General features: G+C 47.7%; 1 protein-coding gene across 2 annotated transcripts in view; it reads right to left on the bottom strand.

The window, feature by feature from the left end:
• Positions 1-15,931, bottom strand: part of MME (membrane metalloendopeptidase) — a 30,326-nt gene extending 14,395 nt beyond the window's left edge. Inside the window, exons 1-10 of one of the 2 annotated variants that reach the window (XM_029962346.1) lie at positions 15,894-15,931; positions 13,086-13,253; positions 11,964-11,999; positions 8,016-8,177; positions 7,023-7,103; positions 6,194-6,289; positions 5,970-6,088; positions 5,288-5,353; positions 2,706-2,840; positions 1,240-1,341 (exon numbers count right to left, since the gene is read on the bottom strand). In XM_029962346.1, coding sequence (XP_029818206.1) covers positions 1,240-1,341; positions 2,706-2,840; positions 5,288-5,353; positions 5,970-6,088; positions 6,194-6,289; positions 7,023-7,103; positions 8,016-8,177; positions 11,964-11,999; positions 13,086-13,245 — 957 coding nt within the window. In that variant the 5' untranslated portion in view covers positions 13,246-13,253; positions 15,894-15,931. Of the gene's footprint in view, positions 1-1,239; positions 1,342-2,705; positions 2,841-5,287; positions 5,354-5,969; positions 6,089-6,193; positions 6,290-7,022; positions 7,104-8,015; positions 8,178-11,963; positions 12,000-13,085; positions 13,254-13,451; positions 13,585-15,893 lie in introns of those variants that run through there. The other variant, XM_008927798.4, reaches the window with a different exon arrangement.
• Between the last annotated feature and the right edge of the window lie 2,020 nt (positions 15,932-17,951).

The following is a 17,951-nucleotide window of genomic DNA, read 5'->3' as shown; positions in this document are numbered from 1 at the left end:
TTCAAGCTAATCTTGGGAATTATTGCTGTTCTATCCTTTGACCATTACAACCACACTACCAACTCCCATCATGTGTCTTTTGAGCATTTTGGAATAAATTTAAATTACTGCTGATCTGCAGCACCCCCCAGGAACTAATAATAACCAGGGCAGTGCCATTCTGTGACAGAGGTTGGTTTCTGACAAGGTGACTGTAATGGTAACCAACTGCACCTGTGGGAGAAGGTGAATTATGGAACCAATTAAGCCAGGCAGGAGGGAACTGTCAGAGAATTAAAGGTGAAGAATTTAAAGTCAATAAAATCACAATGATTATGAAAGTGTAGCAGGAATAACAGTGTTCCACAGCACCTTACTGGCCTCAGAAGCCTCCATAAAAGTCATTTAGGATCAAATATACCCATGTCTAGTAGGACATGATGCTCCTGAGAAGACACACCTGTGCTAGCAAACCTTGAGCTGGTTTTTAGCCAGACTTTGGTGCCACGAGCTGAAGGCTGCACTGCACAAACAGCACGTGGCTGGGGCTGACTGCTGAGGCAGGGCTGGCACTGCAGGATTGTCCTGGTTCGTGGTCCTGACTTCTGGGCTCCTTTGTGCTTGCTTTGGGAATTACAGAGGGAATGTTGGAAAGTCAGGACTTCCTGTTCTGCCTCTGCAGCTCTGGATGAACAGAGAGGGGCTGGGATTCCACTGCTACATCCTTGAGCCAGCTGGTGGCTACAGGCTGGCCTTTGGTCCTGGCCCTCGGGAGCTGCCCTGGGAGTTATGGGAAGGGGATTTATTGGTCCTCTGCAAAGGGTGCAAGAGCATCCTGATGGCCAGCAAGGGTTATGTGCCTGTCAGCTTGGCAAGAGTGACCATCCTGAACCCATAACTCACAGAACCACAGAATCCCAGACTGCTTTGAGTTGGAAGGGACCTTAAAGATCATCTAGTTCCAACCCCCTGCCATGGGCAGGGACACCTTCCACTGGGTATTTTTTCCTCTACTTTATATTGAGGTAGAGGGCAAGATCTGTCAGGAGAGACAGCGAGTAAAGAGGCACAGCCCTGTACATCCAGTTCAGGGACATCAGAAGTGGAGGTACAACTGTGCACATCAGGGATCCTGTTCAACTGCAAATATAGCTCAGCTTAGGAAAGAAATGTCTCTAACAGAAAAAAAATTCAGGCTTTCCTGTTTAATCTCATCAGTGATAAATTAGGGGTTAAAATATCAGATTGTTGATCACTCACCTTATTATTGATTTCCAGTGAGAAGTTGTTTTGGAGTTGTGCCAACGTCATTTTATTGTAGAGCAAAAGCGGATCATTTCTGTCTTCAGATTTTGTTGTTGCCTATCAAAGTTAATGATGAGACAATTCCTGAGTGCACCGAGGCAGCCCCCAGGAGTTTTGGCTCTGATCAGCATGCACATGATACCCTGTGTGTTCTTTCTGGATGCCCTGCTCAGCCAGGGAGCCACAACCCACCACTCCCACAGGCTCAGGGTCACTCTGGGCGATGTGGCTTTGCACCAGGGAGTTAAATATGTGCATCCAGAACAGCAGATTTTACCAACTGAAGTGTTTTGAAAAATCAGTCATGCCAAGTCTCATTTTATCCCCATCCTTCTCTCCTGCTTCCCCTTTCCTATTGTGCATTCAGTGGGGTTTTTCTGTGTTTTAACAGATTCCCAGGAGCACAATGCCAGCTCTCTTCAGTCACTCTCAGGCTGATGCTGAGTTTTGGATGGAAGGTTAAAACCCAAGGCAGAGGCAGCTTCCCCAGCACCAGCTGGACTCCCTGTCAGCAGCAACTGCTGCAGAGACATTGCAGGTGTGGGTTCCTTTCCTACTCCTCTGTAAAATCCTTCTCCAGTGAATTCATTATTTGGTAATAGTTTCCCATCTCTGATTGAGCCCAGGGCTGTGATTCTGAGGAAGATGTGAAGAAAGTCAAAATCAGATGGTTTTACTTTGTACAAATGGTTTTCCCAAATGTGTGCCCTTACTATCAGTGTAACTTGAAAAATAGCTGAAGCTAGAAAATATGTCTTTAACTTGTTCCACAGTCATCCTCAGCTTCAGGTCCTGCTGCAATAGTTAATAATCACAAGCCATGGTTTGCTCCTGAATGCCTGAGTTTCCATTTGGTTTTTTCCATGCAAGTTCACATTCTCACTATTTCTCCAAAGTCAAACTCATGATATTATTTTTCCTTTGCCCTTTCCTTTTAATGGAGAACAGTGTTTGATTAAAAATGCTCTTTCTTGGAACAATCAGCATTGTGGAGCAGCTTGTGCAGCACAAACATGACTTTGTGTTCAGGGCAGGCCAAGGGCTGGGAATCTGCTGCTCTGGGATCCAAACAGCCCACGGGGGAACAGGACAAAGGGAGGAGAGGCCCCAAAGCATCTCCCAAAACTCACACTCCAAACCACATCAAACAGAGCCCAAGTCTCTCTGTCTCCTCTTGTAGGGCTTCTGTGAACAGCCCAGGGTAAAACATTTCCTTGGCAAACAGCTAACTCAGATCCTTTCCCTTGCTCCTTCCAGGACATGTCTGCACTGGGACGTGTTCCTCTCAGGTGTGACATTCGTTTTTGGCCCCACAAAATACCACCAGCAGGTCACTTAACAACTCAGTTTACAGTAAACTTTCTTAGGTATTTTGGAAAAAGTCAGTTATGTAAAGAATACATTAAAAATGTTTTTCTTACATTGGCAATCTCTTTCTCCAGGTCCATAACTGTATTCATTTGCTGAGAAATCTCATCCTCATTGACAGAAATGTTTCTTTCTTGTAGGATTAGTTTGGCTACAGAAATCATGAAATCAACATAGGCAGAACATGCCTGCAGGGAAAAATAGGAACATTTTAAAGACAAAACTCTTCAGAGCAGAGCATGCCTTGATTATAGTTAAGATTTTGTCTTTATTTTTATGAACTACAGATCTTTACCCCTTACTTAAACAGTTTAATTTTATTCTGAAATACTGTTAGGTCACAGCTAGAAATTAACTTTGAAAATTCCCTCATGGAGAACTGTTGTGTAATTGGAGCACTGTTCAAAGCTAAACATGCTCAATGACTGCACTGTGTTTTCATTATTGCAGTTGAGACGTTTGTACGTCCATATTTAAACCATCATCCCTGTTTTTCTAGCTCACTTTAATTACAACTTCCAAAAATACCGCTTCCAAAGAGCAGTGTTCCCAGGAACAGAAAACCAGGGAATCAGCATTGTGGGAAAAGCACTCCCAGAGCAGTGAGCCTCCTCTAGTGCTTCTGGGAACAGTTGGAAATCATGGCACTGTATCCAAAGTTAGGTGTATTATAGACAGGATAGTACATATTAAATTAAACAGGAAAGAATTCACCAAGGATAAGAATGTAAATAGGGCAGTAAATTATCTGAGATGTCCCACTGTCAAATCACTACAGGTGTCATTATATTTTATGGAACTCAGTATTATTCTAATTCCTCTTTGATTATTCCACTTTTCTATCAACAGAAATGCTGTTTTCAATATTCTTTTAAAATGTAAATTTTAAAAAATACATAATACTAGATTAGCTGTGAAATAATATATGTTTTATGCAATATACTGTGATCTCCCAAACCAGTGATTAAAGCTAGGATTAATAAGGTGTGCACATCATCAGCTTTATTAATAGCAGTATTTTGGTACGTTGTGCTCCTTGGGCAGCAGGACACACCCCTGTAATGAATGTCCCACGTGCAGCCACTCCAGCACTCCCCTCCTGGGCATCCCTCCCTCCCTGCAGCAGTGCCAGGCTGTACCTGGCTGGGGTGTGGGCACTGAGCAGCTCAGAAGGTCCTGCCAGCACAGTGCCCAGAGGCAGGACTGAGCTCAGTGCCATTGGTAATGAAAGAGGAGAGCCCATGAAACCACAGAGCTACAACGAGTCACGGCAGACAGTGCATAGCAAGCCTGGAAAAAACACCTGAAAATTCAGTACAGATATTACCCCACACCAGGAAGTCAACAGAGCCTTTCAGGCACCAGTCTGTGGACTTTGTTTTTGTCCTAAAGTGCAGCTCTTAGGTCAGGTGGCAAAGAACTCAGTCAGCTAATTCCAGATGCCCTGAATAAAGAGTGTCAGATATTCCAGAGGGAATGGCAGTCTCGCCCCTGTGTGAGCTGAGCTGTCCTGTATCTCACAGGACAAGATGATTTTATTGCCAGGTTCCACCCATGTGTCTGAGTGGGGAGCCCTGGGGGAGGCAGAGGTCGAAGAGCAGGAGGCAGAGCTGGTGTTTGCTGTGGACAGTCCCAGAGTGCAGTGACACAGCAGGAACCAGAGCCAGGAACAGGCTCTGTTGGACTGTGGGCATGGAAGGGAACTACTCTCCCTTGGAGCAGTCATGGGAATGGGGAGGGTATGGGAACCTGCCTGGCAGTCATAAAGCTGGGGTTTCAGAGTCCTTCCTCCTCTGCTGTGCAAAGCTGATACTCAGACAGGTCAGAGATTAGGAATTGTGTCCCAGTGCTGCAGCTGACACAGCACAAGGAAGGAGCAGGTGGTGCTCCCTGAGCCAGCTCCCAAAGGCCATCCCATTCACATGTGGAATGCTCATGGAGCTGAACGGTTCAGGTGGCAATGACTGTCTTTTATGACCATGTGATCTGTAATTAAATGTAATCACTATTAACTGGTGGCAGGTCAGCAAAACACAAACAAACCCAAAATGGTTTGTACACTTTCTCATTGCTTCTGCATTTAATTACACAGAAGAAAAGCAGGTAATTAAAGGTCACTGTGGTAGCAGTTTCAGCTCCATGACTTCAGCAAACACAGACACTGCAGCTCCCAAGGACTTAAAGCACATCCCAGATTAGCAACAGAGATACAGTGTCAGTGCTAACAGGTTAATGAGAGCATGTACCAGTAATGAGTAAAGAGGAATTAAAGGAGACCATGTGAGGTTTCAGGTATCTGAGCAATTCCAGTGGTATCACATACTTTAGCTACAGTTGATGTAGAGGAGTGTGATCTTTTCAGATCTTTTGTGCAGAAAAGTGTGTCTTTGGCTCTGAATGGTTCTGTTTCTCTCCCCAAGCCTGTTACTGTAACCTTGGTTAAATGCTCATTATCATCACCTTTCCCTTCCAGTTTCCCTCGTTCTCCCAGGGATGTTTTCCAGGGGCAGCACTGGAATCTCTTTGAGGAAAGACTGTTCTATCCTTCACTCATGCCCACTCCTGAGGATGTGTCTGCCTTGAAAATACAGCCTAAACCCTCTGAAATGTCCTCAGTGATGTGTCCCCACCTTACCTCTTTGTATGCCCCAGTGCACTCATAGTAGTCCCGGGAAGGCAGGCCCAGGCCAGGCTGATCAATCTGAAAATGCAAACAAAAATGGAAAAGTTACTTCAGGATGAAATGGCAGAGCATTGTACTCTCGTTTGGGAATTACAGGTGCTGGGGCTTCACTCTGGCCATAGGGAAGTTTCTCTCTCATCCTCACCTTTAATTCTTTTCACTCTCCCTATACTTTTTGCCTTTCTTTTCAGTCTCTTTTTCTGTTACATTGCAAGCTGCTGGTAACCAGTGTGAAAATAGGTGAAGTCCAGGGGACAAAACAGCCCCCAGAGAAGCCAGGCAGTTCCTGCACCTCTGGAATTCATACATGTGAAGTGCTCATGGATCCATCTACCCAGAGACAGGAGAGACTGGCCCTTTGCTCCTGTAACTTCTGTGTGTATTATACATATCTGTTATTCCCCATCTCACTGAAAATAACAGGGGATGAGTGCACAGAACAAGGATGTCAACCTGGAGAACAGACAGGGCACTGGGAAACAGAGAACTGAAGTTGAAACTACATTGTTTCACCAGTTCATCTCCAACATACTCTGGTAAATTCAAATCTGGTGTTGCTGGTGGTTCCCATTTCGCTTCTGGTTATTTGCTGCACTTTTATGATCAGCAAGTCCTGGCCCCCAGGGAGACTTACATGGATGATGTGTGCTGTGGAATTCTTATCGTCTGTGCCCACAAAAAAATTAATAAGGACCTTTTTCCCATATCTGGAGTTGAGCTGTGCAATAGCTGCCTCAGCTGTCCAGGCAGTACCTAAGCAAAAGGAAAGGTGTGTTCAGCTGTGATTTCTGGTAAGCAATAAAAACCACAGTAATTTAGATATTTTAACTGAAAAGAAATAAGCACAGGTTGTCTTACCATAGGAAGCCTCCCAGTCAGTTGATGCTACAGGCCAGTCAGACACATTTGGCAATAAACTGATTAAAGGCCTTCCACCTCTGCTATCAATGGCAGCTTTTGGAAAAAACAAAATGGGTTACCATGACATTTTAAACCCCACAAATGTTATATATTATAATGAGTTTGGAACAATGAAGCTGGGAACTCTGTTTCCCCCATCACCACAGCAGCAGTTTGCTCTGATGGATGACTCTGCTTTAACATTTAATGTGAAAACATTCCAGTCATGATGCAAACAGCATGTGCACATCCTTGCAGCCATGACATTGAAGAACTATTGTCTTTTCTCTCTGCAGAGAGCTTGAAATAATAGTTTTGAGAAGTATTAATACCATTATAAAAACTATAAATACGTGATTTAGGAAGCCCTGCAAACTGTTTTACTGCTCTTTGTTCCAGTGGCAGAGCCCAGCTCAGACTCTTGAATTAAATGGTCTCCCTGTCTTCCCACAGCCTGGTAATGCCACGGAGCTTTCACCTCATCCCTGCTGATTTCTACAAAAGAATTAACTCATATTTAACTGAAAGGATTGGAGTTTAAATATCTGCAGCAAACTAGTAACTGAAGAGTAATGTAATCTCACCTAAGATACCATAGCTATTAAAGCAGGAGATACAGTGCTAACTTTACAATTAATGTTCCTATTTGACTCTCTAGGATGGATGCACTGTAGTTTTCACTAAGAATTTCTGACAGATTCTGCACAGGCTGGGGTACAGGCAGAGCTGTGTGAGGAGGTGGGATTCTTTGGCTGATGTCAATGCAGTAAACTCAGGAGACACTTACTTTCATTAATGCAGGACCTGTACAGAGTCTTTGCCTTCTGCACTGCAGGGATGTCCTGGGTGCTGGGGGTGTCGAGGACATCTGAAACACAGACAGCAAGTGCGTGCTGATGGCTGAGCTGGGCTGGGAGTGCTGAGGGGAGGAGGGCACACAGCCCTGAGGGGATGGGAAATACTCTGTGCCAGCCCTAATGCCAGGGGGGCTTTGCCTTTCAAAAGCTGAGGGGGGAAAGCTCTGGAGGTTCAATGCCTTGTGATTACATCGGTCTGTGTTAATAAGCTGAGCATAGAGGAGTCAGGAGATACTCCTTGGGTCACCCTTGGTGAAACACAAGTGCTCTGACTTCCCAGGGGCAGTTTTTAGGTGGCCAGGCTATCATGTGAAGGCACAGCTGGCAAAACCAGGAGATAGGTGAAGTAAAAAAAGGATGTTCAGTGTGGAGAGGGAGGTTTGGAGAGGGTTTCTTGAGTATTAACTGACTTCTTTGACTGTGCTGTTCTTGTCTGAAAAAGGGAATTGTGCACCATTTGACACTGTTGCATTTTGTGGAAAAAGAAATGTTTGCAAGTTTGTGGTGTGACTGGTTGGGAAATGGCTTGCCTGTTCTTTGGGATTTCTGATGGAATACAGCTATGCAGGGCATAGGGCTGCTGGGGAGCAGCTTCCAGCATTCCAGCTGGTGTGGGCACGGGCAGACCTCCTCCTCCTTCACCTGCCTGGCTGCTGTGTCAGTGCATGAGGGTCAGGGTAGGCATTTCAGTGGTTATAATAAGCAGATACCAGAAAGGGCAGGTCTGGTCAGCTCTGCCCCAGTGCCAGACACAGCAGCATAACTCCCACAGCCTTCTCCAAGCAAACAGTTTGGGGCACCGAACACAAAACCCCAAAATATCTGGTGGTATTTTCAGCTTTGCTAGAAAACCACAGCTCCTTAGGATAACATGTAAAGGCAAAGAAGAAACTTTACATGGTCCACAAACAAACCCCACTGACCTTTTAGAACGACCTCTAGTTCGTCTCTCAAAATGTCAAAGTTGCTATAACGGGAGCTGGTCTCGGGGATGACGTTCCTGCGCAGCCACCCCCCGCAGGCAAACTGGTAGAAGTCCCCGCAGGGCTGGGCACTGCGGTCCATGTTCTCCAGGATCCGGGCGGCTGCGGGACACACGGACAGGGAACAGTCACACACGGACAGGGGATGGTCACACACGGACAGGGGACGGTCACTGGGGACACACGGACAGGGAACAGTCACACACGGACAGGGGATGGTCACTGGGGACACACGGACAGGGAACAGTCACACACGGACAGGGAACAGTCACACACGGACAGGGGACGGTCACACACGGACAGGGGATAGTCACTGGGGACACACGGACAGGGAACAGTCACACACGGACAGGGGACGGTCACTGGGGACACACGGACAGGGGATGGTCACACACGGACAGGGGACGGTCACTGGGGACACACAGACAGGGAACAGTCACACACGGACAGGGGATGGTCACACACGGACAGGGGACGGTCACTGGGGACACACGGACAGGGAACAGTCACACACGGACAGGGGATGGTCACACACGGACAGGGGACGGTCACACACGGACAGGGGACGGTCACTGGGGACACACGGACAGGGAACAGTCACACACAGACAGGGGACGGTCACACACGGACAGGGGACAGTCACACCTGGACAGGGGACGGTCACACATGGACAGGGAATGGTCACTGGGGACACATGGACAGGGAATGGTCAACGGGGACACACGGACAGGGGACGGTCACACACGGACAGGGAACAGTCACTGGGGACACACGGACAGGGAACAGTCACACACAGACAGGGGACGGTCACACATGGACAGGGAACAGTCACTGGGGACACACAGACAGGGGACAGTCACACACGGACAGGGGATGGTCACAGGGGACAGTCACTGGGGACACACGGACAGGGGATGGTCACACACGGACAGGGGACAGTCACTGGGGTGTGTGCTCGGAATGGGGAGCTCACAAATACATTCGGTTCAGAAGAGGGGCAAGCCCACTTGACTGTTGCAGAGCAAAGCCCAAGGAATGGCTGTTCCTGTTCCTGACTGAGCACGGCCTCCACACTCTCCGGTTGCCCGTGTTTGCTGAGGGCTGAATGAGTCGAGGGTGCTGCTCCCTGCAGTGGCCACTCAGTTCTAAATGAACTGTAAATGTTTCATTGTCTGACTTACCCTTCTTTGTATTGAAGTGGGGTGAAAAGGGGCATTAAAGGCACGAGACATGGCAGAGGTAAAGCTGGAATTGTTTGAGTAGGATGTAGGCTCAACTGAATCCAGGCTATTTCAGTAAAATATTGACTTTGTTGGACCTTCTAAGTTCTTGTCAGGAAGGTTTTTCTGTTGATACTTTCCTGAAGCTACACTCACTTTTTTTTACTCCACATTTTACTCTAGAATTGATAGTGCCTCTTGCTGTCCCTGTTGACCCTCGTGAAGTGCCTTGTCCAGGACAACTGGTCACTGACCGATCATGACACCGGATTCTCCAGTGAAACCCAGTTCCTTGATGGGAGTTTCCCATCAGCTGCCCATAAACCTTCTGGGCTTTTTCCTATTCCTCTTCCACCCAGACTGTGGTCACTGGTTTACTCAGTTGCCTACCTGTACTGAAAATGTAAAGCCTTATCTCAATTACTTTTAATGATTAATTTTACTGTAGTACTCCAGTTGCTATTAAAGCAACAGTGCCAGTTGTTGCTCTAATAGCTTACAAATAAAGTAATATAACCTATCATAACAACTGGTGACCTGGGGAGGATACAGGAGCAACACAATGTGCTTACCTAGGTGAAACAGGGGAGAGATCAAAATCCCCTGTGCTCCCCAGGCATTTCTGATGTCTGACCTCGGGGAAATGAGCAGAGTGTCAGCTCAGCCAAAAAGTGCTCCAGTGTCCCATTCCATGGTGTGTGCTGTGCCACCCTGCAGGGGATCTCCCCCATCCATGGGTAACACCACCATGCTCTTACTGAGATTTTACCCTGCCTATGACCAGTTGACTTCTCATTACATTTTTATTGCTGGTCATTTATTGGAAGCTCTTCTCTCAAATGCTCTATCAATATCTTCATTATTTTCCAGTGGTTAAATGCTGTTAAAGCTTTTAACAGAAGCAGAAAAGAGTGAAACCATTCTGCTCAATTAGTTTGGGCACTTCTTGCTAGCTCTTCATTTTACATTGTGCCTCATTTCTCCAAACTTTTCCTGCTTATCCTTTGGAGCTGGTTCATCACCATGTAGTATATCTGAACTCCTTTTTAGCAGACATGTATATTTAGCTGAAAATGAGCATCCCCAGAGATGAAAAAAATCCAGTAGATAACTAAATTGATCATATTCCAAACCACAGCACGAGCTTCCATGGTGGGAGGAAAACACCTTGGAAGTGTCATGAAAAGACAGTGATGACCACCTGAAATAAATCCTATATTTAGAGTGTGCTGGTGACAATGTGCAGTTCCTGAGCTTGGGACTGCCTTGGGGCTTCACCAGCGGGGGCCTCCAGCAGGACTGAGGTGTGGGGACAACTCCCAGGGCTGCTCTGGCTACTGTCTAAAATGAGACTGAAACGAAGGAAAGAGCCCAGGGCTGAACTCCCCTGGGTTGCAGAGGGGCAGTGGTGATGCAGAGAACCCGTGTAGGAGTCCCATGGTGCTCATGACACGAGATAACACGGAGCCATCCCATGATGCTGCTCAGGGGAGCTACCAAGGCTGAGCAACAGGCAACGTGTTTGCTCAGTGGGGTGAGAGTTCAGTGCTGGGAAATGAGCCATGGTATGAGCTGCTGGTTTAGATCCCCTGGTAACCTCTGTGACGGGGCCACAGCCTTTGTGAACTTGGTAGCCAAGTTATTCCACAGGGGTGGAGAAAGAAAAAGGAATGAACGACTGCCCCAAGGTCACACCCAGAGAGGGATTTCAGAGGCCACGTCTTCAGAAGCTTCCCAGAAAAACACACCATGAAAAAAGAGCCCTGTTACAGATAGAGCAGGTGATTCCACCTTGGCAGAGCAGGGCTCTCCTCCTGCCCTGGAGAGAACCCTGCAAGGGCATGATGGAAAATGGCTTGAAAGGAGAAGGCAGAGCTGGCACAGAGCCCCTGTGAAATACATGTTGGCACAGCCAGATAAATGCTCCCTGCTCTTGAGAAATGAGAGAGAGGGGCTCCTCCTGAGCCTAGGAATGAGGTGGAGGGAGTGTTGTAAAGAGAGTGGGGACATTTAATGGCTTTAAGCTGAAGGAGGGTTTCAACTTAAGAGCTGAAAGATTGCCCAGAGAAGCTGTGGCTGCCCAATCCCTGGAAGTGTCCAAGGCCAGGTTGGACAGGGCTTGGAGCAGCCTGGGCTAGGGGAAGGTGTCCCTGCCAACCTAAACCATTCTGTGATTCTGTTATTCTGTGATCTAGAAGTAAATTAGGCAAAAAAACCCCAAAACAGTGTGAATTGATGTGGAGAAGAAAACAGGCCAAGAGAACTAGAGGTGAGGGGAAAGGGAGAGCCCAGATAACAACCCCTTCCCCTCCTACAAGAGGATACATAGCATGGAACTCTGCATTTCCCTGGGGCATTCTCTAGCAGAGTTCAGATCAGCAGGTAAATGAAGAATTTTTATGCAGTTGTTACTGAAGGATGAAGTTAGCTTGTCAGACTATAAAATTTGTAATTTTTTGGACATGAAGGATGATTTTGTAAGATCTGACAGTTCCACAGCACAAGATTTTACTTTTGTAGGAGAACTATGCTAAGAAAATCATGTGGGGTAGCAGATGCCTTGCCTGCATGTGCCATACTTGTCTGCAGAGAAGTGGAACATTCCACAGTAGCAATTTTGCTTAAAAAGACATAAATTAATTTAAAAGGTATGTATTTCCATTCTTACCTGATTTTATGCAGTCTGCTGTCTTGCAAACTCCATCTAAAAGAGAATACAATCATATTCTTAATTCTTTACTGAATGTCAATATAATCAAACCTACTGTAAATATTTTCATTGACAGTCAATTTAACTGCAGTGTACAGTAAGATAAATATGAATGGACACTTTACACTCAGTAAGGGAATATTTATAGGATCAGGGTCTAAAAATATCATCATCTTCATCCCTTTAGGGTCATTCAGTGCTAGTCAGTCATCATGTGGAATTTTTGTGGTCATCAGAGGAAAATGTCCTATCAATCAATTGGAGGTGGGCAAAATGCTATTTTTAAAATAGAAATTCAGAGAAAAATAGCACATGGACTGGAAACAGTTGCAAAGTCAGTTTGAACGTAGCAATACCTTACAGTGACAAAAGGATCTGGGGGGAATTCTACGAAAATTCTGAGACATTCACTCTGAAGTCCTCTAAACAAAAAACAAGGTTCAGGAACATGAAAATGTTTCCTTTTGAGTCTCTAGAAATAAAACTTTTTTTATTTTTCATTTCAGAATGACATTTTTCCATTCCATAATTGAACTAGACCTCAATAAAAAGTTTAAACAAAATTATTAAGTAATTTAAAATGAAACAAAACACTTAATTCCCTATATAAGAAAACATTCTAGTTTGACCCCAAATGGAAATTTTAGCTTCTCTGTATTGTCTTTTCCAAAGCTTGTCAGGGTATTTACCCCTGAATGGAAGGACTTTCCAGTGTTTTGCTCTGGCTGCTGAAGCACAAAACCTCTCAGGATCACTACACTCACTGAGAGTCCCTGCTGCAACAGCCTGCAAAGGGAAAAATAGGATTTTCCTACATCTCCAGGAACACGAAGGGAGCCCTGGAGTTTGTTTTCTTCACCAGTGTTGTAATTGGTGGGGTTTTGCTTACTGAGGCATTAATTACAAACAGAAATATTCCCTAGAACAAGCAGATGGTTTGTGTTTACCACAACTTTGCACGAACAAATGAACTTACCGAGAGTCCTGGTTGGAAAGAAGCCGTTTCAAGCTTTACATTTCAGATAACATGTTAACCCCCCTCCCCGTCCCTCGGTGCCTGCCCCTCCGGGGGGTACTCACCGTCGTAGGTGGCGTACAGGACGATCATGGTGACGGCCACCACGGCCAACAGCGCTGCCACCACGGCCAGCCCCACCTCCAGGCCACTCCAGCGCCCCTTCTTCTTGGGCTTGGGAGCGTTCATTTCAGTTATATCCATCTGGCTTTCTGACTTGCCCATAACCCAGTCTGCAAAGGAGAAGGGAACAGTCCCTGAGCGCCCACACTGAGCCACAGGTTTGGAGCCGGCTCCTCAGCTACACAGCACCAAAGATGCTTTCTAGGTGAGTTTTCAGATTCTTTGTAGCACTGCTGGATTGTCAGTCAGGAACTGTGGAATCCTGCCCTGCTGTCAGGCCCGTGCACACCCCCACCCCCACAACGTACCACGCACTCCCTGTCATTGATGGAGAGCAGCACGGGGATGTTCCTTCCCGTGGAGGAGCTTCCTTCACACCAGAGAGAAAAGGAAGGCCAACAAACCAAAAGCTGTTTTGAAAATTTACCCGTGAGGTTTAATCTGGTGTGAAGGTACAGGAGTTCACAAGCAAGTGAAAAGCAAGTCTCTCTGCTTGAATAAAAATTAACTTAATCTGCCAATTACTTATCTAATGCCAAAGGTCAAAATATGCCATTGTGCTTGGCTGTCATTTCTTAAAATATTATGTAAGCAGTTCTTGACTACAGCTTTACAGCTGGCTCTAAAAATAGAAAAAAAACTCAGGCTCTGCTGGGAGCCTGTCAAGTTCACACTGAAGATAGTGAGTCTTCACAGCAATTTTTAAAGAACTGCAACCAGGCCTGTCTTTTGAGGTTAGAGCTGTGTGAAACAGGAGTCACGCAACGCTGGTGACAGTGGGAACAGGCTCGGGCTCACGGGGGGAACTCAGGCAGTACAATTTAAGGTTGTATTTCTTTTGCTCCTTAGAGGTAACTGGGCCACCTTTGCAGTGCTGCTGGTGGCAGGTCTGAGTTTCCTCCAGGGCCAGAGTTCCCACCACTGACAGAGATCCCAATTCCTACACATACAGCAATGTATTTCTCAGTATTTCACAATGGAAACTTGTGGCATTTCCTGGGGCTCCTTACATCCAAAACAGAGCACACACCCTTCCCATTCGCTGGGGCAGATAATGGGAACACCCACGTTCACCAGACCCCTCACACAAAGGTCACCCTTCATTGCAGCATTTCCCTTCTCTAAGTCAGCGAGGGACCCTTCTCAGTCTCTGCATCCATTCCAGTCCAAGAATTGAACTTCATTATTTTAAACTAGTTTGCTGTATTGCTGACTTCTGTTCATCTTAGTCTCCTCAAACTGCAGCAGTCTGTCACATAACCCAGTCTGTGCTTTTCATCTGGACCCCCTGTTTCCCTGACACTGTTCCTCTAAATGAAAAACGAGACCATTTTACTTCCCTTTAAAGTGTCTTGTCTCCCCTTCTGTCACTACTCCTGGGACACCAGGATGCAGGAGGTGACTGGCAGTGCCAGAATCGCAGCTCTTCCATGGCTCAGGAGGCTGGAATCCTGCAAGGTCTGCCCAGCCTGTGTCTTTCAACACCTACAGGCACCAGTACAACTGCTTTCACGCACCTCATGAGTTGCTGTTTTTCTCTGATGAGTAGGTTTTTTGGTCAAATGAGACAGTGGTTTGTGAGGCACAGGACTGAAATCCCACAGAGCCAGGTAAAGGAGTGAGAAATCTGCCCTGCATTAACTACAAGATAAAAGTTCATAGATAATAAAAAAGCAAATTAACTATTATCCCCTTCTCACTTTCAGTCATATTAAGCAGCAAAAAAAGCTATTTACATGGTCTAAATACCGACCAGTCGCCAGAATCCCCTGAATACCTGGAGCCTCATTTAAGCAATGATGCTTATCTCCTGACTCGGGGGGTGACTTTGAGCACTGAGAACACAGTTCAGCAGAGCAGCAGGAAACACTGCACCTTTCATGTGCGAATACGTCCCTTGCAGTCAGCTAAGTTTTTCCAAGTGAGCTAATCTTTCTGTCCCTGCAGGACTCTTCCTCCCGTCCTAGGCGTCTGACTAATTTTTACTTGTAGTTATTTAAGGAGTTGGTCCCATCTGCATTAACGAACACCAGGTAAAAGCTGCTTTATGTGCTAACTGCAAGCACAGCGAAAGTGTAGGAGTAATTTAAGCAGATACAAGCCTTGGTATTGTATTTTTCTTACACTTCTCTTAGTGCTTCTGTGATTCCCCTTTGCTCTGCCTACTAAAGCTTAGACACCGCAGAGAGCTGACGATATTTTGATTGATCCTGATCTAGGAGGTACGGGGAGTTAATTAATGCGTTATCTTTTGGTTTTGGGATGGGCACGTTGAAAATCGGCTTGTGGCTTACTTGGTTCCGAGCGTTCGCTTCTACAGAAAATGCAGCACGTCACGAGAATACTTTTTTTTTCTCGCTAAGTTGTGCCGCCTGTCCCGTGCAGATAGATGGGCTACAGCGGGCACGGCGGGGCAGCGCCGGGGGCAGCCCCTCGGGGGATGCACCTCTCCCGGCACAGCCCCGGCGTAGCCCCGGAGCCCGCAGAGCCCCGGCCCCGCGGGGGTGCGTGGGGCCGGGCCGGGCCGCCCAGGGGCGGGAGGGCTCTCTGCTGCAGCCGCTGCCGGAGCGGCCCCGCCGGGGCGGTCCCGCGCGGCTCGGGGCGCTGCTGCGGACCCGCGTCCGGCTCGGGGAGCACCGCGCTGGGGCTGCCGGCTCGGGGAGCCGCGGGGGGACCTCGTCCGTCCGTCCGGTCCGTCCGTCCGTTCCGTTTCGCCCGCCCCGCTCCCGCAGCCCCGTCCCCGCACTCACCCGCTGCGCTCGCAGGGCTCCGGCCGCGGGGCCGCCACGCACATCCCCGGGCGGCGCCGGGCGAGGCGGCGGGTCTGCGCCCGCGGGTCCCGGGGGAAGGCGGCGCGGGTTAGGTTTTAGGCTCGGGCTTAGGCTCAGGCCTTAGGCTAGAGGGGCTGTGCCGGGCGGCCCCGCCGCGGGGGCGCCCGCATGGCCGGGACATCCGCGCCCGGGGCGCTCCGCTGCCGCGCCCGCCGAGCCGAGGCCGATCAAAGGAGCCTTGTCCGCCGGCCAGCAGTTCTCTGGGTGACCTGAAGGCTTCTTCCTCTTCGCGATCATAAAAATGGGATGGGGCAGAAACAAAACAAACAGCCCCCCCGCCCCGCCGAGCCGCGCTCAGCACTCGCCGAGCCGGCCCCCGGGCAGCGGCCAGGGCAGGGCGGGGGCGCGGGGTTCCGAGCCCCCGAGCGGCGGTACCTGCGCGCCCGCCCCGCCGCTCATCGCTCATCGCTCATCGCTCCCCGCGCCGGAGCCGCGCCGGGATGCGCACGGAGGGTTGGCGGCTGCACGGCTGCACGGCTCGGTGCCCGCTTCCATGCGTACCCATCGCCTTTGTCAAATTAACGCAGTCACGTACTGCTCTGCAGGATCGCATGTCCTCATTCACCCAGTGATTTCTCCTCGGGAGGGAGACAGCTGGGACTTCTTGCGCGGAGAAGCAGCTCTCAGCTCTGTCGTAAGATTTCTTAACCAACCGAGTACCAAGAGATACTTGTTTCGTTCTTACAAAGTTTCATTGTAATTAATTTTCATTTTTACTAATAGACCGGCAAACATCAGAAGCAGCAATGTGCGTTGCCATCGTTCCTCTCCCTCACACCAGGCACCACGCTCACTCCTGCTGCCTTCCTAAAAGCACCTTTATTACCTCTGAGACAGACATGGCAGCTGGAATTTCTGAAAGCTTTTGTTCCCAGCTACACACACGAAAACCTCTGTGGCTTGAGAGGGGCGATTTCCTCTCCAAGAAAAGTGGAAACTGAATCCCAACTTCTTTATGGAACTACCCTGTGAGTGATCCACAGGGCAGATGGAATGGAGAGGGGAGGCTGATAACTGAGCATTGGCTGTAAAAATGAAGCACTTTTGCAAAATGAACCTCTGAAGAAGGAGGTTTTACTCACCAAAATGACAATAGAAGTCTAAAAAAAGGGCAAGAATAATGTTTCAAACAAAAAGAGAGCAAAAATACTGTATTTTCTTACAGAGAAGAGTGGGGGAAATGCTGATTATATCTTTTCCAGGATCAGTGTTGTAATTAATATAAATGTCTCACTTTCAACCTTCCCGGCATTAATTCTTGCAGAGTTCCAGTCCAGTTCCTGGAACAAGCCATGTGCTCCTGCAGGTCACTCCTGAAATTACCTGGTGCCTTAAACAACAGCAAATCTCACCAGGCAATGTAAGAATAGAGGAGTCATTAAAAATACATGTGATTTTGTAACCAGCTGCCTATAGCACAGCCTTAACTGCAACCAAGCTCGGGAAGCAGAGGGTGATGTGTGATCAGACTGAACTAAAATGGCAGAAAAGGATTTGTTTTAAAAATTTTATGTGAACCAAAAAAGCAGAACTGCCTAATTCACCACAAAGAGAGAGAAAAGGAACAAAGGAACAAACTCATCTGGAAATCTGTAAATAGCCCGAAGAGAAGTGACGTACCTGTGAGAGACTTTCCACTCTTGTAGAACCTCGTGCTTGGAAAGAGGGAACAGACCTTGGTGTATGCCCAGGCCACGAGAGGTGTGATCTGTGAGTCAAGTGCTGGCATTTCTGTTTGGGCCTTTCGTAGGGAGAACTCCCACAAAGTCAACAGTGTGATATCCTTCGTAAGAAAAATGTTATCACTGCTCCCGTGGGCAAGCAGAGGCAAGGATTGTAGTAGGAGACAATAGTGAGGTGGGGTCGGTCTCTTCTCCCAGATAACAAGTGGTAGGACAAGAGGAAATGGCTCAGATTCTTCCAGAGGAGCTTTAAGTTGGATATTAGGGAACATTTCTTCAAGGAGATGGTTGTCCA

The sequence above is a fragment of the Manacus vitellinus genome, unplaced genomic scaffold (genome assembly GCF_001715985.3).
Source record: "Manacus vitellinus isolate BGI_N305 unplaced genomic scaffold, ASM171598v3 scaffold_45_pilon, whole genome shotgun sequence".
Classification (NCBI taxonomy): domain Eukaryota; kingdom Metazoa; phylum Chordata; class Aves; order Passeriformes; family Pipridae; genus Manacus; species Manacus vitellinus.
The sequence above is the reverse complement of the archived record's forward strand: the minus strand, read 5'-3'. Positions and strand labels throughout refer to the sequence as shown.